Raw genomic sequence first — 25,090 nt, 5'->3', positions numbered from 1 at the left:
AGATTTTAAAGTGCATAATCTTGTTGAAAGATGGTGCCTTTACAGAAGTTTGTTTGCAAATCGTAACGTGTAGATTCGTCCTTTATCTCTTTCTAACGAAGGTGCACGATGGGCTTTACTTTTTGGGGTTGAATTTTGTATAAACTCAGTTGAGGAGGCGTGTCAGTTTCCCTTCTAACAGTCAGATGCTTGGTTAATGTGAGAGAAAAAAAATTAACGTTGATCATTTTCAGTTACGATATCAAAATTTTTTCTGCATACTTTACTCTGAGTTTCTTTTATATTTCATTTGAAAGGCCATTGTGGGAGACAAATCATCACCTTTTATTGTAAATTAATACCTTAGGTAGAAATTCATTTAGTCAGATCCTTCAGATATTCTAGGAATTGCCCCTTTTCACCTGCACGTCATTTCTGTGAAAAATAAACCGTTTATCCTAAGTCCTCATGTACTTTTATTAAAAGTTCATTTCCTATTCTTTTAGAAAATAGACCACAGAACCGGAGATTTTCTATGAACCTGTGATTTGTTAAAATGTCCCTTTTATTCAGAGTACCGTGGGGAAAACCAACTCAATTGCCAAATTTGCATACATATGCTGAGCCTTTCTTACACTAATGGCAAACTCATCTCTCTTTCCCAATATTTGCAGAGCCAATATAATTACACATCAGCTCTTCATAGGCTTTATATACTAAGAAATCTTTGATGATTTGAGCAAGGATTTTCCAGAAAGTTCTGTCATTGAGAGAAGTATCATAGTCACAGATATACAAGACCATTCCACTTGGTATCATAAATGACAAAATATAACTTTTTGCTCTTTACCAAATTGAATAAACTACTGTCTAAATTTAAGGAATATTTAATATTTAACGTTGAAGTTGTATGTGATCTTAAGACTTTTGCATTTAGTACTTTTTATTTTTTTGAGACAAAGTCTCACTCTGTCACCCAGGCTGGAGTGCACTGGGACGATCTCGGCTCACTGCAACCTCCACCTCCCAGACTCAAGTGATTCTCCTGCCTCAGCCTCCCAGGCAGCTGGGACTATAGGCATGTGCCACCACTCTCAGCTAATTCTTGTAATTTTAGTAGAGGTGGGGTTTCACCATATTGAACTGGTGAAATATTGGTCAGGCTGGTCTCCAACTGCTGACCTCAAGTGATCCGCCCACCTCAGCCTCCCTAAGTGCTGGGATTACAGGTGTGAGCCACTGTGCCCAGCCTTTTTTCTTTTTAAATTCTATAAGTCAGGATAGTCATTCAGGTACTGGCTGAGATAGTTTACTAGCCATCAAGCAAATTTACTGTAAAAACAACCTGTACTTGCTTGTAGTGTTTCTACTTGAGGGATTTACTTTTCAGTAAGTGTAATAGAAAATCCCTCCCCTCGTGAAGTTATATTCTGATGCGGAACACAGACAGACAAATGAGCAACATGTCGGATAGTAGTAAACACTAGGAGAAAACTGAACTCAGAAGGGAATATGGTTAAACAGTGAGTGCACCAGTTCGATAACACTAAGGAATATGAAAACTGGCCTATATTGGCTTCTGTTAACTGGTAAATTTAACTGAATTTAAATAAACACATTACTGAAAAATTAAGTGTCTAGTGACACTGGCCTTTTTTACCCATTTTAATAGGGTTATTGTGTTGTGTTTTTTTTTAAGGAGGAAAATTACATTTTGCTGTTAGAAATTCAGAGAAGTTTGGGCCAGGCATGGTGGTTCACACCTGTAACCCCAGCACTTTGGGAAGCTGAGGTGGGTGGATCACAGGGTCAGGAGTTCAAGACCATCCTGGCTAACACGGATAAACCCTGTCTCTACTAAAAATACAAAAAATTAGCGAGGTGTGGTGGCACGTGCCTGTAGTCATAGCTACTCGGGAAGCTGAGGCAGAAGAATCGCTTGAACCCAGGAGGCAGAGGTTTCAGTGAGCCGAGATCACACCACTGCACTCCAGCCTGGGCGACAGAGTGTCTCTGTCTCAATCAATCGATCAATCAATAGAGGTTTTCTTTCATCTCTTATTACCTTGATCCTAATATTGAATTCTTAACCCAGAATCTGAGCCTCTCTCGCCATCTTCACTTCACTGCTATTACCCCAGTCCAAACTATCCTTTCATCTTCTGTTTTCACCCTTGCCCCTACTACCAACAGTATTCTCTACCCAGTTGCCACAGTTAGATCAGGTCACTTGTTTGACTAAAACTCCCCAGACAGCTTCCTATCTTGTGCAGGGAAAAAGCCAAAATCCTTTCCTTGGCCTACAAAACTCTACGCATTCTGTCCCTCATCCCATCTAAACTCTGGAAGCTCATTTCCTGCTACTCTCCTTCACTCACACCAGCCTCCTCCTCATTGTTCTTTTTTTTGAGACGGAGTTTCGCTCTTGTTACCCAGGCTGGAGTGCAATGGTGCGATCTCGGCTCACCACAACCTCCGCCTTCTGGGTTCAGGCAATTCTCCTACCTCAGCCTCCCGAGTAGCTGGGATTACAGGCACGCACCACCATGCCCAGCTAATTTTTTGTATTTTTAGTAGAGACGGGGTTTCACCATGTTGACCAGGATGGTCTTGATCTCCTGACCTCGTGATCCACCCCCCTTGGCCTCCCAAAGTGCTGGGATTACAGGCGTGAGCCACCGTGCCCGGCCCTCCTCACTGTTCTTGAACATGTCCCACATCCCACCTCAGGCCTCTGCACTTGCCATTTCCTCTGCGTGGATGACTCTTACACTAGACATCTACACGGCTCACTCCCTCACATCCTGTAGGTCTTGACTCAAAGGTCACCTTCTTGCTGAGGCTCTCTCCCTGCACATGATTGAGATTGCAGACCATCCCCAAACCCTAGATACAAGCATGAAGGCATGCACGATTCCTACTCCTCCTCCCTAGTTTATTTTTCTCCTGGCACTTATCACTATTTTTTTCTTTCTGTTTTTGAGACAGGATCTGGCTCTGTCACCCAGGCTGGAGTGCAGTGGCTCAATCTCAGCTCAATGCAACCGCCACCATCTGGGCTCAAGCTATCCTCCCACTTCAGCCTCCTGAGTAGCTGGTACCACTGGCGTGCACCACCACGCCTAGTTATTTTTTTCTATTTTTAAGTAGAGATGGGGTTTCACCATGTTGGCCAAGTTGGTCTTGAATTCCTGGGCTCAAGTGATCTGCATGTCTCCCAAAGTGCTGGGATTACACGCATGAACCATCACACCCTGCCCATGTATCACTATTTAACATACCGCATGTTGTTACTCATTCGTTTCTCATCTAGACTGTAACTTCATGAAGGGAGGAAACTGTGTGTTTTACCCACTTCCATATCCCTGGTACCTAAGAGAGTATCTGGCACATGGCGGGCACTTTAACAGTATTTGTTGACTAAATAGGGAGTTTTGAAAGCAGAGTAGGTTAAGTAAGAGAAATGCAACTTCCATTGCATCTCACAAGGCCCCCTTGCCTTTCCACCACCACCACCACCAAGACTGCGACAAAAACAATTATAGACTCCCATAAACAGTCAGTTTTATTTAAAATACTGATTGCCTCCTATGTTTAAGAAATTCACCTGTCTCCTTCAGCATCCAGTATGGGCCCTTGCAGATGACACTCCAATATATGTCGATTAATTTTGATTAAAAAAAATATAGGCCAGATGCAGTGGCTTACACCTGTAATCCCAGCACTTTGGGAGGCGGAGGCAGACTGATTGCTTACTTAAGCCTAGAAGTTCGAGACCAGCCTGGGCAACATGGTGAAAAACCCTGTCTCTACAAAAAATACGAAAATTAGCCAGGCATGGTGGCATGCACGTGTAGTCCCAGCTACTCAGGAGGCTGAGGTGGGAGGACTGCCTGAGCCTGGGAGATCGAGGTTACAGTGAGCTGTGAGCTATGATAGCACCACTGCACTCCAGCCTGGGTGACAGAGTGATACCCCACCTCAAAAAAAGAAAAAAAAAGTTGCTTTTCTATACATCAGCAATGTCTTAGAAATTTTGATTGAAAAAGTAATGTATAATAGCAGTAACAAACCAATTAACATAATTATTCTCATATCTATTAATTTTGAGACAGAGTCTTGCTCTGTTGGCCAAGCTGAAATGCAAAGGCACAATCTCAGCTCACTGCAACCTCCAGCTCCCAGGTTCGAGTGATTCTCGTGCCTTAGCCTCCTGAGTAGCTTGGATTACGGGTGTGCACCACCACATCCAGCTAATTTTTGTATTTTTATTAGAGATGGGGTTTTACAATGTTGGCCAGACTGGCCTCGAACTCTTGACCTCAAGTGATCAGCCTGCCTCAGCCTCTCAAAGTGCTGGGATTACAGGCATGAGCCATCGTGCCCGGCTCTTTTAGTTTTTTTAAAGAATGTTGAAGAGACAGACAAAAAATGAACACAAACACCCAAACGTGTAATAGGAGAGTTGTCTTCTCCTGTTTCAGCAGGAATAGAAATGAACAGTACACTCACACAGAGGGAAAAATGACAGTTCCACAGGTCATTCATGGACCACTACTATATGCCAAGCACTGTGGATTTTAAATACTCTAAAGTGAGGGAATTTATTAATTTAAAATTTTATTAGATGTAATTTCTACATAAAACATTTTCTTTCAGTAGACAGGTGTTCCCACAAATCACTTAAACTTTTTCTCTCTTATTGTTTAAACATATTTATATATTACTTTCTTTATATGTAGTCGTAATCGTAATAACAAAGCATTTCCGCATCCATTGTCTGACAGAATTATCTTGTGCATCTTAGGACGGGTGTGGAGTACAGGCTGAGAATGTGGACTCTGTAGACAGATAGGAAGAACACTTACCATGCATGGCCTTGGGCAAGACCCTTTGGTTTCCACAGCTGAAAAATAAAAATAAAAACAGTACCTAATTCATGGGGTTGTTATGAGAGGATTAAGTGAGTTCACATGTGCCAGGTCCTTAGCTAAGGACCTGGCACAAGTAAACGCTATGTAAGTGTTAGATACATTTCTTATTGTATCCATGAAGACACTAAGACTTAAAAAACTCTAATTTTTCTCAAAGTGACTCTACCAGCAGTGGTAGAGCAAGAACTGAAACCGTATCTTTTTCTCCTCAAAGCAGGGTTCTTTGTATTCCACATCTAGTGGAAAAGTGGTAAATACCAAACTAAATAGCATGGTTGGGAATCAGACATAGATATGCAGGAATTATAATATAATTTCGGAGTTAAAGGGGACTTACAAAATCACCAATCTAATCCCCTTTCCCATTCAAGAACTCTATGCTCCCCCTACCCATCTCCTTAAGGAATTGAGGATTCTCTGTTCTTGTAGCCTCTGAACAGCTCCAGCAACAGAAGACTCACTGTCTCAGGGGGTAACCCATTTCATCTCCTGAGGATTAAAACACTCTTCTTGTCCCCTAGTAACTGACACATTATTTCTAGTTCTGTTTTAAAAGACTAAGTCTGACTGATCCCAGGACTTTCTGTTTTGTTTGTTTGTTTTTGTTTTGTTTTGTTTTGAGATGGAGTCTTGCTCCGTTGCAGGAGTGCAATGGGACAGTCTCGGCTCACTGCAACGTCCACCTCCTGGGTTCAAGCGATTCCCCTGCCTCAGCCTCCCAAGTAGCTGGGACTACAGGTGTGCCACCACGCCCTGCTAATTTTTTGTATTTTAATAGAGATGGTGTTTCACCATGTTGGCCAGGATGGTCTCGATCTCCTTACCTCATTATCTGCCCACCTTAGCCTCCCAAAGTGCTGGGATTACAGGCGTGAGCCACTGTGCCCGGCCATGTACTCTGTTTTTTAAAAAGCTATTAAAAACAAAGGAAAGTTGTCTTTTTAATTTTGAATCATCACATATTTATTAAACATTGAGCCTTTATTATATGATAAGTGCTGGAAAGAAAATTTCATAACACAAGGTTCTCATCCAGTTGTGGACAGAAGCAGTCTTTTTCAGTACGGCTTGAATGGACTCTATAAATAGATTTAGCACTGTTAGATTTTGTTGGCAGGGAATGTTACTAGGATTTCAACACTGTCAAGGCAGCACTGGCAAGTGACTCAACACTGTCAAGGCCAAAGTATTTGCTGAGTGAAAAACATGACTGTTGATTTTGAAATGTGATATAAAATTAAGTGACACTATTTAGATTTTTATTCAAACTTTCAAATTCTTGCTTCCTTCATTTTATAAATTTAGATATTTGAAAACATAAGAAACTAAAATTTTGGTTGTCATCTCATAGGAAGGGTCTTGACACAATGTGTAAAAATGGTAACAAAGGCATCTATTTTCATCTGGTTCTTCAACATCTATATCTTTTGAAATAGAAATATCCACTTTAAGTGGAGTTTTACATTTATATCTATTTGCTAGAGTATTAATTTTTTATTTTGTATATTTTTATTCTTCCTTTAGGGCTTCAGTAGACAACTTTTTAAGTCTGATTTTAAATTATGTACTAATATGAAAATAGAGTAAAATGAATCACTTTGTGGTTAATAAATTCAATGTTCTGTTTACAGACAGATTGTTATGAAATTACTGATATATTCTCACAGAAGCAGTAAAGGTTATGTCAAATAACTACTAAAAAAAATTATACTACGTACTGTTAATGATGTTACCTTAACATACCAGCTTCAGGGCCTGCATAATTGTTTCTGCTAACCCATAAATTTTTGAGTAACAACAAAATTATTGTGATTTTTCTTACTAAATAATTCATACATTACAAAGCATGTATGTAACAAGGTCCATGAATCACTAAAGCATATAATGATCATATATCTAATGACATATCTCTTTTCATAAGATGAATTCAAATAGATTTATGTATTTAGGTTAACTAAAAAATACTGAGTTTATAAGGTTCATAATTCTATCAACAACAACAAAAAAAACTTCAAATCTTCTTTAAGAAGTTCAGTTTCCATGATTTGCTTTTAAAACTGAAATCTTTTGTTTATCAAAATCCTTGTTTAAGCTACTTTTCATGAAGTTTTACAGCTTTTAAATTGATACTATAAATATCACCAAAGATAAATTAATAATATAATGGAGTAGTACAATGTTCATAAACTGTATTTAAAATGATATAAGTGCAACTAAAATAGCCATAAGCAATACTACATAAAACCGCTTACCAGTAGTGGCTGATATTCTTTATACAGCAACTAGGATCTAAGAAACGATCATTTTCATTTACTAACACTTTACATGCCTTACACTGGTCTTATCTTAAGCAACCTCAAACCAAATGTATCATTTTAATAATGGTACTAAAAATGATCCCAAATGAAATTTCATCTACTTCATCAAAACCAGGTTTCGTAAACTTTTTTAAATTCTAAGACTGCAACATATAAAACGATGTCAACATGCTTTAACTATTTTAATCTCTAACATTCTTTAACTGCATGCAGTCATATTTTATCATATTAACATTGAATCCTTTGCTAATTTTTAAAAATTGTTTTTAATTGTGGTAAAATACACATAACATAATACTTAATCATCTTAACCTTTTTTTTTTCTTTTTAGAGACAAGGTCTTGCTGTGTTGCCCAGGCTGGAGTGCAGTGGCTGTTAACAGGCACGATCATGCCACACTGCAGCCTTTGAACTCTTGGGCACAAATGATCCTCCTGCTCCAACCTCCCATTAACGGTACCATTCAATGGTTTTAAGTACATTGATGTTATTCTACAACCATCAACACCGTCCATCTACAGAATGCTTTTCATATTGCAGAACTGAAACTCTGTACCCATTAAACACTAATTATGCATTGTCCTCGTCTCCTCTTTAATAATTTTAACAGCCTTATTAAGATATAATTCCCAGCCAGGCGCGGTGGCTCACACCTGTAATCCCAGCACTTTGGGAGGTCAAGGTTGGTGGATCATGAGGTCAAGAGATCGAGACCATCCTGGCCAACATAGTGAAACCGTGTCTCTACTAAAAATACAAAATTAGCTGGGCGTGGTGGTGCATGCCTGTAGTCCCAGCTACTCAAGAGACGGAGGCAGGACAATCGCTTGAACCCAGGAGGTGGAGGTTGCAGTGAGCTGAGATTGCACCACTGCACTCCAGCCTGGCAACACAGCAAGACTCCGTCCCAAAAAAAAAAAAGATGTAATTTCCATGCCCTACATTTTTTTCATTTAGAGTATACAATTCAGTGGTTTGTATATACTCACAGAATTGGGCAACCATACCACAATCAATTTTAGAACAGTCTCATCAGCACCAAAAGAAACCCCACACCCCTTAGTGGTGACCCCCATTTCTCCCCCATCTCTCCAGTTCTAGGCAACCACAAATCTACTCTGTCTCTATAGATTTGCCTATTCTGAACATTTCATATAAATGGAATTATATGAAATCTTTTATGACTGGCTTCTTTCCTTTAGTGTAATATTTTTAAGCTCCATCATTGCTATAGAATGTATCAGTATTTCATTCATTTTTTGAATAATATTCCATTGTGGGACTATGCTACATGTTACCTATTCATCAATTGATGGATATTTTTGTTTCTACTCTTTTTCTAGTATGAATAATGCTGATATGAACAATTGTGTACAAGTTTTTGTGTGGACATATATTTTCAGTTCTCTAGGAGCAGAATTGCTGGGTTATATAGTAATTTCATGTTTAATATTTTGAGCAACTGCCAAACTTTTCCAAAGTAGCTGCACCAATTTACATTTCCCCAGCAATGCATGAGTTTTTCAATTTCTCCACATTCTTACCCACACTTATTGTCTTTTTTATTACCGTCATCCTAGTAGATATGAAGCGATATCTCATTGTGGGCTTTTCATTTTCCTAATGATTAGTTAAACATCTTTTCATGTGCTTGTTAACCATTTATATATCTTCTTGGAGAAATGTGTGTTCAAATCAAATTTTCAATTGGGTTGTTGACTTTTAAAAGTTATTTACATATTCTAGATATAAGTCCCTTATCAGATATTATGATTTGTACATATTTTCTCCCATTCTGTGGGGTTGCCTTTCATTTTTTTTTTTTGAGACGGAGTTTCGCTCTTGTTACCCAGGCTGGAGTGCACTGGCACGATCTCGGCTCACCGCAACCTCCGCCTCCTGGGTTCAGGCAATTCTCCTGCCTCAGCCTCCCGAGTAGCTGGGATTACAGGCACGTGCCACCATGCCCAGCTAATTTTTGTATTTTTAGTAGAGATGGGGTTTCACCATGTTGACCAGGATGGTCTCGATCTCTTGACCTCGTGATCCACCCGCCTCGGCCTCCCAAAGTGCTGGGATTACAGGCGTGAGCCACCGTGCCCGGCCGCCTTTCATTTTCTTGATAGAGACCCTTGGAGCACAAAAATTTTACATTTTGATAAAGTCAAATTTGTCTATTTTTTCTTTTGTCATCTGCCTTCATTTTAACCTTTTCCATAATATTATACGTTGGTGCAAAAGCAATTGTGGTTTTTGCCTTTTTTTCTAATGGCCAAGCTTGTGTTTGTGGAAACTGTTTTAGCTACATTTTCATTAAAAGAAAAAAAATTCAACATCTGTCTCCAATTTATATTAGAAAACTACGCTGTGGACTGTGGTCACTACTAACAACATTTCTTATTGCTGGGAAAGCCCTGGTGAAACATTTGTCAAGCACATAAAATGATATGAACATGAAATATAGTAATTAAGATTTGTGTTCTATTGATTGTGTAGCTTAAGTAATTTTTCATTACTAACATAAGATTTAAGAAGTATAAGTAGTTAAAGATTCTGACTTGGCACTAGTTATTAGCATGTAATTGAACTAGTGAAAAAGATCAGTTAAAGCTGTGTTGATTACCACCTTATCTTTGAAAGGCAATTAAAGACCTCAATCATTGCAACAGGATTTGATTGTGCAGGCTTTATCGGACATTGATCTTTCGGCAAAGTGCAGTTACATTTTCCATTAATTTACAGTGATACCCTAGACCGCTGACCCAGGTGAGATGTAATGCTAAGTACTTGTTTAGGTTAAGATGCCCCCTAACATCATTATTGTCTGAATAGTAAGTGCTGAAAAACAGTGGATACTTAATCCACTAGCTTTAGGATAAGGTTTCTGTTATCTGCATTAGCTTTTCAGTGAAGTGAAACCAAGATCTTTTTGCCTTTTAGGTCATCCCACGTATTCAAACATCATTCTTTAACAGAGTTAAAAGATATTTCATGAACTATAGATGTTCTGTGCTTACAGTTTTGGGAGAATATAAATATAAATGACCTGAAGTAAAATGTACTTTAAAAAATACATATGGTTTTTAATAATTAAAAATGTTTTGGCCAGGCATGGTGGCTCACACCTGTAATCCTAGCACATTGGGGGGCCGAGGGGGGCGGATCACCTGAGGTCAGAAGTTTGAGACCAGCCTGACCAACATGGTGAAACCCCGTCTGTACTAAAAATACAAAATTAGCCAAGCATGGTGGCACATACCTGTAATCTCAGTTACTCAGGAGGCTGAGACAGGAGAATTGCTTGAACCCAGGAGGTGGAGGTTGCAGTAAGCCGAGATTGCACCATTGCACTCCAGCCTGGGCAACAAGAGTGAAACTCCTTCTCAAAAAAAGTTTCAATTTTTATGGAAGTCAACATTAGAAAAATAATAATGCCCAAGTATGTGTGGTGAAGTAAACTGTAACTGAACAATTTGGCATTTTAGGACATCAGCACTAAGAAAATAGAGATTTTTTATTAACAGCCTCTCTCATGCTCCCAAATAGGTTACTGCATCTTTATAACGGCTCACAACTTACATAGGAACTACGAATTTTGCCTAGAAATTTATTCCAATACGGATAATTCATTTGCATAGAAATTAACAATAGAAGAAATGCAAGGTTTTGTACTAAAAGTACACCTTTATTAAAACAGTTTTGGTCGGATTATTTTAAAGACAAAAATCCTATCAAAGAAATATGACAGAAAAGCTAAATCAGTGGTTTCATCAATTAAGAAAACTCCTGATACGCAGAAGGGCAGGGCCTGTTTAGCTCCTCACGTGCCACTTCAGGGTTAGTGGGCGTGTGCCTTCAAGGCACCTCCTCCTCTCCCCATCGCCTTATTTTTGAAATCCCTTTATTAATGAAGTCCTTTAAGTATAAATGTAAATATACGGAGGAGAAGAATGTGGATTATAAAAATAGAGCTTTTGCAAAGACAAAAGTAAAATTGATGTATATTATCAGGTAGAAAGGTCTGTAGTCATTCTCAGATTACAGGTGGAAAAACTAAGACACAAAGGAGGAGAGTTATTAGCCTGAGGTCAGAAAGTAAAACAGCACTGATACTAAAAATAGGCTCAGTCGCCTGACTTACACATTTATACTTTCTCCCTTTTAGGCCTTAATGCTTTGGTGTAATATGCAGCTTTAAAGAAAAAACTTAAACCATTGCTGTTCAATGGGAAGTATTGTTTTCAGACTAAAAGTTTACAAGACTTAATAAATCTAATGAATGATATTTAAATTTTTAAACCATGCCTTTACCCATTGTTGAGTTCATCCTTCACCATGATCAACTCCATCAGATCAAGAGGTCTATTGATTTTCATGTAATACAAGAAAATATTACATTTGCTTAATTGTTACTCAGCGAGTGCATCAGACAAGAAATCAAGGTTCTATTTAATGCTGCAAGCAGCAGAGAATTACAGAGATCAATAGGGTAGTTTGTCAAAGATGTTCTCCAAGGAGACTTACCTGTCACCATATGGACAAGAAGTCACACTGACTATAGCTATTGAAAAACAGGTAAGCAGAGTCAGCAGTACAAATTATCAGAAATCAAACAGGCCAGTGTGAAAAGACGTGCAACTCTACTGAAAAGCTGTATTTATAGTCTGGTAATTAAAAACCATTTTATCAGCCTTGTGTTGGGACCAAATCTTTACAGCCAGTATTGACAAGACCAGCAGCAATGAATGAGCAGTATTTGACTTAAAACTTATGAGCTATAGTTATTTAACTTTGCCCATTACAGAGGAAATCAGTTCTAGCCTTTCCTGCAGAATGCTAATAGTCAGTTGTTTTATTATTAATGAAGCTTAATGTAACACTATCTCCTTTGTGTAAGCCATTCATTTAACTAGTGTCAAGTATATTCTTCTGGACTAAATATATTGGCTTAAGTACTTCTTTGATTAAAGTGTTATTTACAATTGCTTTTAGACAAGTGAACATTACGTATATTTGAAGAACAGTTCACTCTGTAGCTCATTTAAAATGACTACCTTTAACGAAGCTAGATTGTATTGCTTCATTATTCTGGTGTCTTCACCTCAATAACTCACTTTCTCTACTGACTTGGCATGAGTAAGCATCCAAATGTTGAATTTTATAAAATGTTTTGCAACAAGAATGTGTAAATGTTGCAGAGTATCAGTAAAACATTAACAAAAAATGATATATAATGTATGTCTGTAATTATGGGGGAGATAATAAATCTTAAACACCCATTGGTTTAGAAATTAAATAGTTCTGCTTAGTTCTCCCTAAATTACTCCAAATTTCTGAAATTTACCATTCATCTGGGTATTTTGTGACTACCCCAAGGATAAATTTTTTAAATGACTTGGCTTTCAAAAATGCAATTAATAAAATTGAAATGCAAAAGTGCCATTAGGTCTTTAACATTTCAGCCCACTCCCTATTGCCAATAAATCTATGGATACGTACCATTTCAATTAATTGCTTTTATAAACAGTTACCAAATTTATTTTTCTGCTGCTTTCTAGAAGACCTTAATTGTTCTTACAGCTTTATAGGAATGCTATTTTAACTTTCAGTAAGTCTTAATTTCATTCGCCTTGCTACACTTACATTAACCAGTTATTCTTACATTTTAAAAATGATATGGTTTTGGATTCTTTAAGCAACAAGAAGTTTCGACATTAGACTCCAACCCCTCCTGCAGGTAAATGGCACAAGGCCTTTAAAACATTTCTACTCCAGTCTTGGCAGCTGAATGGTTGAGACTTGAGATTACAGTCAGATTCTCATCAATTTTGGATTTGTCGATGATAACGATACTATCTCCATCATCTATCCTATCGTCTCTATGTCGTCTGCCATTGTTTTATAAAAGATTTTCCCCCTCCTCTTTTGTGTGGGCATCTATATTTTCTCTTCAGAGTTGATTTAAATTAATACCTAACTAATCTATTACATTGTGATCATTTTTTATCTGTAGGTTAACCTAGTTCTAGGGAAAAAAATGTTGTGAAGCTTCATGTGTTTGTAGTTCCCATTAGCTAAACAGAGTATGGAATATATAACAATGTACAAAACACTTCACCTCTCGAGGGCAACGATTCATCTTAAAGAAGCAGATACCGTAGAAAGAAAAAGTATTTGCAAAAGTTTTATTTTAAAGGCTCAAAAATAAATACTGCATATACGCACAGAGAAAATCCACTGATGTTTATGTTCTTCGATGCACACTTTTAATACATGGCACCTTCATCTTCTTTATTGAGAAAATAAACTGTTATGGGTCCATAACTGGTATGCACAGTCTCTGTGACTCTGGCAAATAACCAGGAGCCAAGTCCATATAATAAAGTTGGAATACCTAGAAAACAAACGAGTATGTATAAACAGCAATGCCTATTAATCATCCAAGTTACTAATCACATATAACACTCTTCAGCAATGCTAACAAATTATAATGTGATAAAATATAAAAATATTACTCAACATTGACTCTGTGATTATTTAAGGGCTCAATTTCATCAACATGGAATATGGTGGCAATTACGTGCGTCTAGAGGTTTTCATACTACAGACAAGGCGGGTATAAATTTTAATTCAACTATTTCATTAATTCATTACCCTCAAATAATCATGAAGTAATTCTATATTCTTTTCATAAATAAGCAAATGGAGAAGAATATTCATTAATTTAGTTGTAGATGCTCCTGATTATTAGCCTTGAGCTAAAATTACTAGGTTAACATTACTGTTCTTTTTTTTTTTTTTTTCTTTTTTCGATACGGAGTCTCACTTTGTTGCCAAGCTGGCGTGCAGTGGTACAATCTCGGCTCACTGCAACCTCCACCTCCCAAGTTCAAGCAATTCTCCTGCCTCAGCCTCCCAAGTAGCTAGGACTACAGGCACGCCCCACCACACCCAGCTAATTTGTACTTTTTTAGTAGAGACAGGGTTTCACCATGTTGGCCAGGATGGTCTCAATCTCTTGACCTCGTGATCCACCTACCTCGGCCTCCCAAAGTGCTGGGATTACAGGCATGAGACACTGCGCCCGGCCAACATTAATGTTAAATTAGTAGCAACAATACTGGCTGAAGTAATTTTTGTACAACTTAAAAGAAACTGGGTCAAAAAGCTGTCTTTAAAACCTAAGGCAAAACCTAACTCTAAGGAAGATTTCAGTACAACAGGCAAGAGAAAGAAAAACTATTATCAGCACTTTTTTCAATTGATCTGAAAACAACCTCGTTTCAACCAATTTGAAATCAGTATAGTAGACTTCAACACGTGTTTCTTCTTTGGAATTAAGATTGTGCTGCTTTGAGATGACTTGCCATTTGTGATTCATGAAACTAAACACAGGATCCAGAGATATGTATTAAGCACTCACATGCATCTAAGTCTGTGTTGGACACAAAACAAACTTTTGCTTTTCCTACCTTTTTAAAGGTACTTAGTTAAAATTAATAACTAATATGTTAAAACATATTAATAAAACCATAGGCACATGAATCAATAACAAATATTGTATGCTCTGCACAAGCATTAATTTGATGCTCATATGTGGGAAATGGGCAGAAAGTGACACTTTAAAAGGACAGCTGTACATTTGGAAAATCACTTTCTTTCTAGTAATAAAGAAAGTCACACATGCTTTGGACTAATCATATTGCTAAATTTTTGTCTTATTTTTCTGCAAGAATATATTTGCTGTGTTAAGCTCTTTTTGAGTGTGTCTGCTGAACTACTTTGTGCTTACTCCCTGAAGCTGCATTCCAGCCACTGTGATGCCAGAGATTAATCAGGAGAAGCAGCACATCACTAGCTGGTAATGAGAAGGGGAAAAAAATGCCCATTCAGGCTGGCAACTCTCTATTTTTAGGAATATACTGGGTCACAGTTTGTCACCATCACAGGGTTCCCTGGAACTCCCATGAAACCTTTTATTGTGTATCACCTTCTTTGCCCTGATAATGTCCAAATAATCTCGAAATACCTCAGGGGAATGTCACCAGAAAAATCCACAAAACTAGAATAAAGTGACTTATAAATCATTTAACCACAAAGAAAAAAAAAGGCAAGTGGCACAGGGGTGGGAGGTGGGAAAAGAAGAGTGTGAACAAGATAGGCAGAAATGAGAGAGAAGCAGAGGGAGTAGCTGAAATAAAAAACAGGCCGGGCGTGGTGGCTCACACCTGTAATCCCAGCACTTTGGGAGGCCGAGGTAGGTGGATCACTTAAGATCAGGAGTTCAAGACCAGCTTGACCAACATGGAAAAATCCCATCTCTCCTAAAAATACAAAATTAGCCAGGTGTGGTGGTGCGTGCCTGTAGTCCCAGCTACTTGGGAGGCTGAGGCAGGAGAATCGCTTGAACCCGGGAGGCAGAGGTTGCGGTGAGGTAAGATCGCACCACTGTACTCCAGCGTGGGCAACAAGAGCGAAACTCCATCTCAAAAAAAAAAAAGGAAAAAGAAAAAATAAATTTAAAATGCAGTATCACAACTTCAGAAGCTGAAAATCAATGGAAAGAGGAAGAAAAAAAATAGGCTCTAGAAGCAATTACTAATTTTCTAAACATACTGAGACTAAAATATATAAAATATGCCTTTTTTTTTTTTTTTTTTTTTTTTTTTTTTTTTTTTTTTTTGAGACGGAGTTTCGCTCTTGATACCCAGGCTGGAGCGCAATGGCGCGATCTCGGCTCACCGCAACCTCCGCCTCCTGGGTTCAGGCAATTCTCCTGCCTCAGCCTCCTGAGTAGCTGGGATTACAGGCACGCGCCACCATGCCCAGCTAATTTTTTGTATCAGTAGAGACGGGGTTTCACCATGTTGACCAGGACGGTCTCGATCTCTTGACCTCGTGATCCACCCGCCTCGGCCTCCCAAAGTGCTGGGATTACAGGCTTGAGCCACCGCGCCCGGCCCAAAATATGCCTCTTAAACCAAGGCTAAGGTTATAAATTTAAGGAATACCTGGTGACACTGAGACTTTTGTTTTATGGTATTTATCATACTTTTCACTTCAAATATTGATACTTTAAAAAAATTCATACTTTTGAAAAATCACAAATACAGAAATAAATGGCCAATATCTTTCAGCTAAGATGAAGGGCAGATCAAAGAGTACTAGCTTAATAACTATATTATGTCTAATCAAAAAATAACTAGGAACCATTAGCAGTAATGCTATTTGACAGGAGATGGAGTTATGATACGAGTCGGAAATTCTGTATTTTTTTCCCCTTCCTGTCTGTTTATTTAATGCAGTCAGACTAATATCCAAAATGGGAACATTTGCCACCTATATAACCTATATATTACAGAATCTTCTTTGTAGCACATATGATTTAAAGTCTATAAGATTCTATGAAAAATTCAATTTTTCTGAAAAATTAAATTTATATCTGATACATGTAACATCAAAAGATCCTGAAAATCAGTTCTTCGCATAATCACTTTGAGTCAGCTGAACAGTAGGTAAACCACTGTCAAATTAAGCACTTTAAAAAATTAGAATTCCTCAGTAAATCCCATTCATTCCGATGGTAAGTTGCTTTTCTTAAATCTCAATCTACTTCTCAGCAGGATACCTAGACTGGTAAACCATTAGTAAAATATCAGCTTCCATTGAAGGGAAGGCAGAAGAGAAAAGGAGTAAATGGGTAAACAGAAATCTTTATTATTTACAAAATGGAAAAATGAATTACTCTAGTAATTACTAATTTGGAAGGGAAGAGGAACAAAATCCTGAGTATAATACTAATAAGATATGTACTTGATCATCCAGGGAGACGACTATACATCACAGAATAGGAAAGGACCCTATTATCTAATTCACATCCCCTTTACCTTCAGACAAAAAATAAAAATAAACGTTACCAGACGTGTTGACTACTTTAAAACATTTTTAAGTTCCCTTTATCACTATATGCCAATTTGTACTAAAGCACGCATGAGAAAAATGTTGTCCTTTTTGCTTAACTTAGAACTCTTATTCCCATTTTAGCAGGATTTTTAGAATTTCCAAAAGGCCACACAGACCATTAAATCACTCTTCCACATAAAAACAAAACAAAAAACACTACAAGTGCTGTTTCTTTCCACTTTAAAAGGTTTTACTTTTCTATGTGTGGAATGTTCTGAGTATCCGGTTTTTTTTTTTTTTTTTGGATGTCTTTATATCTAAAAGAGAAGCCCCTAATCATTAAGGTGATCTTAAAATGTTAACACTGAAATGTGACTTTAAAAGAACAAAAGGCATTTGGCTCATGGTTTACCTATAACCCTCCTGTTATGCTTTTCCTAACCTACTATGCTTTAACTTGGGAAGAAAGATTTCTTGATTATGAAAATGCTAAAATAAACTTATACTTCTTGAATCAACATTCCAGTCTTTCCAAATAATTTCGAATTGAATTTTCTAAGTCTCCTCACCCTTCAACTTCAACCAACCTCCAAAGTAGGGGGCATCCTCTATACAGTCCATCAGCCAGATAAGAGGCGTTTTTTAAAAGATAACAGGTTGCTAAATAATCTCCTTACTGGATAGAGCGCAGGACAGTCCAGTGGAGTAATGGCTCAAAAAGCCCACAACTGACATATGTGTTATAAGCAAAAATACACAGACCGTATTTAAATTTAATGTACGATCAGATTATGTAATAGTATTAATAGCACGGCTACGCAGGGTTTAGTTTTAATTCTGGCTTTAAAAACCTGGTTGCGTAACATGGTTCATTCTGCTCCATGGCTAGATACTGAATCACTAAAATCTAGATTAATTCTATACCAGCTATCAACAAGTTCAAAACACCCTGAGGCCTTCGGTTTTCCCCGGATCTATAAAAGATGCACCCATGTCCGTGTCCGTACCTTTTCTCTCATTAAACGAAAATAAATACCTAGTGAGAGTAAACATCCTCAGGGCACTTCCGTGACAACATACAAATATTAAAGATCTTTAAAAATCTTTTAAAACTAGCACCTCGGGAAGCTGTTATGTCTGGTGAAAACTTTCGGTATCTTTAGTAAAACGAACTTGCTGGGATTGCATATAAAGAAAACAAAGAAACTTAAAAAGTAGTTGCAGTTCTTGCAACATAAACGCAGTCGCAAAGTGATGTTCACGGGCATGAGTCCTGCCCTGCAATAGGACGATGTCAACTTCAGAGCTAGTTTCCAGGGGGCGATTCCTGACGCCCCCCAGCTTAGTGCCCAGGCAGGGGTCGTCCTTTTTTTTTTTTTTTTTGGTTGAAGTTTTATTTCCATATCAATTAGATTTGAATACATTCACCTTCTCAGTATCGAAGTGTAAGGTGTCAAAGATAAACTCAAAAAGAAAAAAAATCTGGTACCAGCTCTGCATGATTTCAAATACTCTACTTTTTTCCACATAATGTTACCTTCAAAAACGGAATAAATATTCAAACTTCTCCACTGCTATATAATTATTACTTTTCAAATTCTGTGAACTCAGGGAAGTTAATGATGACACACAGAATTATCATTACATTTTGTTAGAACAGAACTTAATGACAACACGTAAACCACAATGCTTCTGACAGTTACTTGGTGAAACGGGAGTGTGCTTTTTGATTTTCTAAGAGGGAGCGGCCCGCCCCTCCCCAGGCCCGAGGACGCGCCCGCGGTAGAAGGAACGGCTTCGGGAGCCAGGAGCTCGGCGAGCTGGGGACCCCCGGACAAGGAGTACAAGGGACCCGAGGCGCAGCGGGAGCCGGGAGGCAGAGCCGACCCCGCGGGCCCCGGCCTGCGCGCGGGCCTCGTCACGTGCTTGGTGGCTGCGGGGCCGTCCCGGCTGGGCGGGCTTCACCGTGTGGGCGCGGCAGTAGCCACTCACCGAGGTTGACGACTTTGAGCGCCGTGAAGAAGCGGTTCTGCCCGGCCAGGTCCTGCCAGGGCGCCTTGGAGCAGTGGTACTTGATGAAGGGGAAACAGCCGGTGCGCAGGACGTGGTAGTTGGCGCCCTGCACCGGCCAGTTGAAGTGCGAGAGGCCGAACTGGTCGTTGCGGACGGCGCTGTAGGGCACGCAGAAGGAGGTCCAGTGCGGCAGGCGCCGCTGCAGCAGGTGCCGCGTCAGCACCTCCGAGGCGCGCGGCTTGGGGCGGGCGGCGGCGCGCGAGACCCACGGCCTGCACAGCAGCAGGCGGAGCGCGGCCTCGTGGGCCCTCCGCAGGGCCTCCATGGCCCGCCGCGCCGGGGACGCTGGCCGTTGTCCGCGGCGGCCGTGGAGGCGCGTCTAGGGGGTCGGGGCCGCAGGCGCGCCCCCGCGCGCCCCCGGCGAGCAGCGGGAAGGCCAACGGGCGCCGCGCGGGTGCCCGAGAGCCCCCGGGGTGCGGCGGCGCGTGCGCAGAGCGGTCACGCGGTCTCCCGCCGGGGGTGGGGTCTAGGGAGGTGAAGAGGGGCGTGACCTGCGCGAGGCGGAGGGATACCTGTGCGGAGAAGCTGGTTTCGAGTGACCTCGTGTGACCTCACTTTGTCATTAGTAACTCTGGGGCGGGGGAGGAATTCGGGGAGGTCTCTTCCATTTGGGTCTGAGGAAAATTCAGGTGTAAAACAATTCAATAACTTAACCACCTTCGCGAGGGGCAGTACTCAAACCCAGGTCTCCCTCCCACGCCCTGGACTCCAGGGAAACCCTTGGGTGGCTTTACTGAAACACAAGGAGGCGCCCTCGGGGAAGTGAACTGACAGCCAAGACCCTGGGTCTGCGTTGCCTGGTAAGGCCAGGAGTACTTTTGTGTGTAGGTCCTTGCTGTCGGGTTCACTGTTTAAAATTAGTCCCAGAGATTTAAAAATCAAAAGTTTATTTGAAAACCTCACGTCTCGGCCGGGCGAGGTGACTCACTTCGGTAATCCCAGCACTTTGGGAAGCCGAGGTAAGCGGATCACCTGAGATCAGGAGTTCGAGACCAGCCTGCCCAACATGGTGAAACCCCGTCTCTATCTCTACTAAAAATACAAAGTTAGCCGGGCACAGTGGCACGGGACTGCGCCTGTAGTCCCAGCTCCCCGCTCCTCGGGAGGCTGAGGCAGGAGAATCGCTGGAACCCAGGAGACGAAGGTTGCAATAAGCCGAGATCACGCCACTGCACTCCAGCCTGGGCGACAGAGCAAGAGTCTGTCTCAAAAAACAAAACAAAACAAAAAAAACTCACGTCTCTCAGTGCAGTGTCAGGATACACAAAGGCACTTCCCTCTAAGAACCTGGTAAACGGCCCAGGAGCCTCTTACCAGCCTTCATGGCCCTCAGTCACCCATTATCAATCCATTACTTTAGGAAAAATTTTGCTCAAACTTTGTGGCCTCTTAAGGCAATAACTTACAGACATACCTGTTTAAAAAAAAAAAAAAAAAAAAAAAACATTTCCAGCCAGACGTGGTGGCTCAGGCCTGTAATCCCCGCACTTTGGGAGGCGGAGATGGGCTGATCACCTGAGGTCAAGAGTTGGAGACCAGCCTGACCAACATGGTGAAACTGCGTCTCTACTAAAAATAGAAAATTAGCCGGGCTTGGTGGTGTGTGCCTGTAATCCCAGCTACTCGGAAGGCTGAGGCAGAAGAATCGCTTGAACCCAGGAGGCAGAGGCTGCAGTGGGCCAAGATCTCGCCAGTGTACTCCAGCCTGGGTGACAGAGTGAGACTCCATATTAAAAAAAAAAAAAGAAAAAGAAATTTCCTTTTTTGTCCTAAACTCATCTTTTTTTTTGGAGAGGTCATACATGAACAAGATGATGGGTCTGAAAGCACCTTATGTAAATGAGGTACAGTAATTATGCATTAAGCATCATATAACAATTACTATCGTTGCTAAAAACTCAAGAGGGATGTAGCATAGTATGGCGAAATTTTATATTCCCCAGTTTTTATTGAACATTGAGCACTCACCAACATATGCCAAATCTTGAACTTTACCTTGTAGAATTTAAACTTGAATTTTGCCTTATAGAACAGAATTTCTTTTTTCTTTTTTTTGAGACAGGATCTCACTGTTGTCCAGGCTGGAGTGCAGTGGCTTGATCTTGGCTCATTGCAACTTCTGCCTCCCTGGCTCAAGCGATTTTCCCACCCACTCCCAAGTAACTGGAACTACACGTGTGTGCTACTACACTTGGCTACTATTTTTGGCATTTTTTTGTAGAGGTGGAATTTTGCCATGTTGCCCAGGCTGATCTTGAACACCTGGGCTCAAGTGATCTGCCCGCCTCTGCCTCCCACAGTGGTGGGATTACAGGTGTGAGCCTCCACACCTGACCAACTTAAATTTTAAAACACAGTGGAGTCCTTCTTCAAATGAAATCTGTTGAAGATCCCCAACATATAAAGGTTAAAACTTAGGCTTTATTACAAAACGTAAGTTCAAAAAAATTTTTTTAAGTTTTTATTTTACTTACTTATTTTTTAGGCATGGGTTCTCACTATGCTGCTTCAGCTGATCTAGAACTCAAGTGATTCTCTCACTTCAGCCTCTTGAGTCACTGGGATTACAGGAGCCACCATGCCCAGCTATAAATCCAAAAATTTTATATTAACTTTATAGGTAAATAAAAAAACAATGAAACTCGTGTGTTGTTGTCTTCGATTTTCTTTTGTTTTGAGCAGAAAGGGGCTTCACTGGAAAAAAAATTGGGTAGCCCAAATAATAAACAGGAAGTCTAGAGAACCAAGCTCCGAAAATGGGAAGGAACCAGGAGAGTCTGAACAACAAAGACGTAGATAAGACCAACAGGAGCTAATTTGGCAACCATGCCATTACTGGCCCCATTGCCGCTGGACTCTTCATCCTGTTGCTGGCAAAATGTTGAAGCTGGGAGTTGTGATTGTGAAAGCTGATCCTTTGAATTGAGTGGTTCTGATCCCCAGCTAAAACAGTGGAAAAGCCAGGGGGAGAAAGCACTCAGGACACATAACATTCCTTTAGAAATGTAATTCTCTGCAGGTCTCACTGCTGAAACTGCCTGTTGTAACCTGAGACCAGTTTTATCTGTAACTGCTGAGATAACTTGCTGCAACTCTAGGACTAATTCTCCCCGCTGCTATCGCTCACCTATTGGAGCTTGCCAGCCCCCGAGAACTTGACTAGTGCCAGTGAACTTTCTCAAAGAGCAATATGTAATATTTTTCTGTGTTATAAAAGCGCCAACCTTCTCTTTGCTCTTCGGACATATTGAAGACCACCTGGTCCATGTCTATATATCAAATTGCAATTTTTTGTTCCCCAAAGCAGCATTACATTTAGAGATCAATCTCTATATATATATATATATTTTTTTTTTTTTTTTTTGAGACGGAGTTTCGCTCTTGTTACCCAGGCTGGAGTGCAATGGCGCAATCTCGGCTCACCGCAACCTCCGCCTCCTGGGTTCAGGCAATTCTCCTGCCTCAGCCTCCTAATCTCTATATTTTAACTTCAACATAGTTGCAGTTACAGCAGACTCAGTATCCTCTTTATTTCTGCATCTTCTCTTTTGGTTGTATACTATTAAGAAGCTTCTGATTTCTCCAGAGAAGTAGATACAAATAAGAGTGTTTTTTCAATGATTCACCTTGAAATCTGGGCATGTGCTTCAATTACAAAAATGGCAGCAGGAGATTAATTATGAGATCTACACTGAAATGACTTAACCTCAAATTAATGTGTGGGCAGTTTGCAATATGTTAAATTTTGGTATTATCTCTCTTTTGGCAAAATAAAAATCTTTAAAAAAAAAAAAAAAAAAAACCATGAAATTTGAATTAAACATGCAGAACCCCTGAAGTATGTCTCGGAAACCCTAGGTCCTGTGGCACATGAGATGAAAACCACTGATAAAGAGAACCAGATATTACATATGTTCACTGCATTTTCTCATCAAGAAGGCTTGGGAAAAGGGCTAGCAAACTGAAGGACTTCTGCTGGGAGCAGCTCTCCTGGCTAAACCTCATCAGCAGTGAGGGTTTCCCTTAATCCGAGGCTCTTTCACTATCTCCCTTTGTTTTCTATTCTAAGGTAGAAAGTTCCCCCAAAGAGAGCCAAAAATGGTGGGCCACACCCCATATTTAAGAGTGCTTGAATGAAACATTCCCCTACCTAAAGATACAGAGATGGAGAAAATAACATCTCTTCTAACTTTAAGATTATATGGTGCCACTTCCATAATTGAAATAAGATAATTTCTCAAAACAACAACAACAAAAACCAACCCACAAATCAGATGCTCGATTTTCTTTTCAGTTCCAATTCTTCATGGCTGTGAAACAAAGGGGCCTAGGGATGTGTTTGAAGCTGGCAATCAAAAGTCTAAGTTGATGTTTTGTTTTGTTTGAGACGGAGTCTTGCTCCGTCGCCCAGGCTGGAGTGAAGTGGCGTGATCTTGGCTCACTGCAACCTCCACCTCCTGGGTTCAAGTGATTCTTGTACCTCAGCCTCCCAAGTAGCTGAGACTACAGGCGTATGCCACCACGCCCGGCTAATTTTTTGTATGTTTAGTAGAAACAGGTTTTCACCCTGTTAGCCAGGATGGTCTCAATTTCCTGACCCCATGATCTACCTGCCTCGGCCTACAAAAGTGCTGGGATTACAGGTGTGAGCCACCGCGACCGGCCTAAGTCGATGTTTTTTTAAAAAAGTTGTATCCTATAATTAGGAATGCATTAAATACATTTTTCCACATAGCATAGAGAAATGGCATATCTCTTAAAAGGAACCCCTTAAAATGATGATAAACACTGATACTGTGTACAACATTTAGCATGAGCACATATACTTCATGCTGGTCCTAAAAGGGACTTAGCATTCCTGTTTTTGTTTTAAAGGCATGTAGAACACTGTAGGTGCCTAGAACATGTTAAAAATGAATTTAGGCCAGGTGCGGTGGCTCACGCCTGTAATCTCAACACTTTGGGAGGCCGAGGCAGGCAGATCACCTGAGGTCGGGAGTTTGAGACCAGCCTGACCAACATGGAGAAACCTCCTCTCTACTAAAAATACAAAATTAGCCGGCGTGGTGGTGCATGCCTGTAATCCCAGCTAGTCAGGAGGCTGAGGCAGGAGAATCGCTTGAACCTGAGAGGTGGAGGTTGCAGTGAGCCGAGATCACACCATTGCGCTCCAGCCTGAGCAACAAGAGTAAAACTCTGTCTCAAAAAAAAAAAAAAAAAAAGAATTTTATAAAATCAATAAATTGGGATATATTAAAATTAAAATTTTCTATTCATCAAAAGGCATATTAAGAGAATAAAAAGGTAATTCCTAGAGTGGAAGAAGTATTTGCAGTACATATCTGAGAAAGCATTTGGGTATCTAGAACACACTCACACAAATCATTAAGAAAAAAACAATTCAATAGAAAAATGAACAAATATTTTAATGGACATTTTATAAAGGAGGATAACCAACGGTCCAATAAACAGGTGAAAAGTGCTTGATTTCAATAATTATCTGAGAACTAGAAATTAAAAACCTCAATGCAATACCTTTGCACACCTACTAGAATGGCTAAGTACAAGAGACAGAAAATGCTAAGTGTTGGTTAGGATTTGGAGCAATTGGAACTCTATACACTTCTGGCCACCACTTTGGAAATAGTTTTGACAGTATAGTACTACATATATATTATAGCTGAATATATGCATGTCTTATGATCTAATCCAGGCATAACACACCTAGTTATATACCTGTATTGGTCTGGTTGGGCTGCCATAACAAAATACATAGACTGGGTAGCTTAAACAACAGAAATTTGTTTCTCACAGTTCTGGAGGCTAGGAAGTCCAAGATCAAGGTGCTGGCCAGTTGGGTTCCTAATGAGGGTTCTCTCTTCC

General features: G+C 40.0%; 1 protein-coding gene across 2 annotated transcripts; it reads right to left on the bottom strand.

Moving 5' to 3' along the window:
* Positions 1-4,307: 4,307 nt before the first annotated feature.
* Positions 4,308-19,472, bottom strand: CUNH15orf61 (chromosome unknown C15orf61 homolog). Of its 2 annotated transcripts, XM_064376402.1 has the most exons (3): positions 19,127-19,472; positions 13,457-13,625; positions 4,308-4,885 (listed from the first exon to the last, which is right to left on the bottom strand). In XM_064376402.1, the coding sequence occupies exons 1-2, from the start codon at positions 19,470-19,472 to the stop codon at positions 13,498-13,500; spliced, it is 474 nt and encodes a 157-aa protein (XP_064232472.1). In that variant the 3' UTR covers positions 4,308-4,885; positions 13,457-13,497. The 2 variants fall into 2 exon arrangements, with proteins under 2 accessions (XP_064232472.1, XP_012306787.1); XM_012451364.3 differs by lacking the exon at positions 4,308-4,885 and having other exon boundaries at positions 13,413-13,625.
* Between the last annotated feature and the right edge of the window lie 5,618 nt (positions 19,473-25,090).

This window comes from Aotus nancymaae, unplaced genomic scaffold (assembly GCF_030222135.1).
Source record: "Aotus nancymaae isolate 86718 unplaced genomic scaffold, 86718_ANA_hifiasm-v0.15.2.pri h1tg000003l, whole genome shotgun sequence".
Classification (NCBI taxonomy): domain Eukaryota; kingdom Metazoa; phylum Chordata; class Mammalia; order Primates; family Aotidae; genus Aotus; species Aotus nancymaae.
This window is presented reverse-complemented; position numbering and strand designations above follow the sequence as displayed.

Bases quoted from the DNA above. Each gene is read 5' to 3' on its own strand.
- CUNH15orf61 (XM_064376402.1), bottom strand. From the start codon at position 19,472: ATGGAGGCCCTGCGGAGGGCCCACGAGGCCGCGCTCCGCCTGCTGCTG. The intron at 13,626-19,126 runs GTGAGTGGCTAC...TTTGTTTTCTAG, and splicing joins GCTCAAAGTCGTCAACCTCG to GTATTCCAACTTTATTATAT.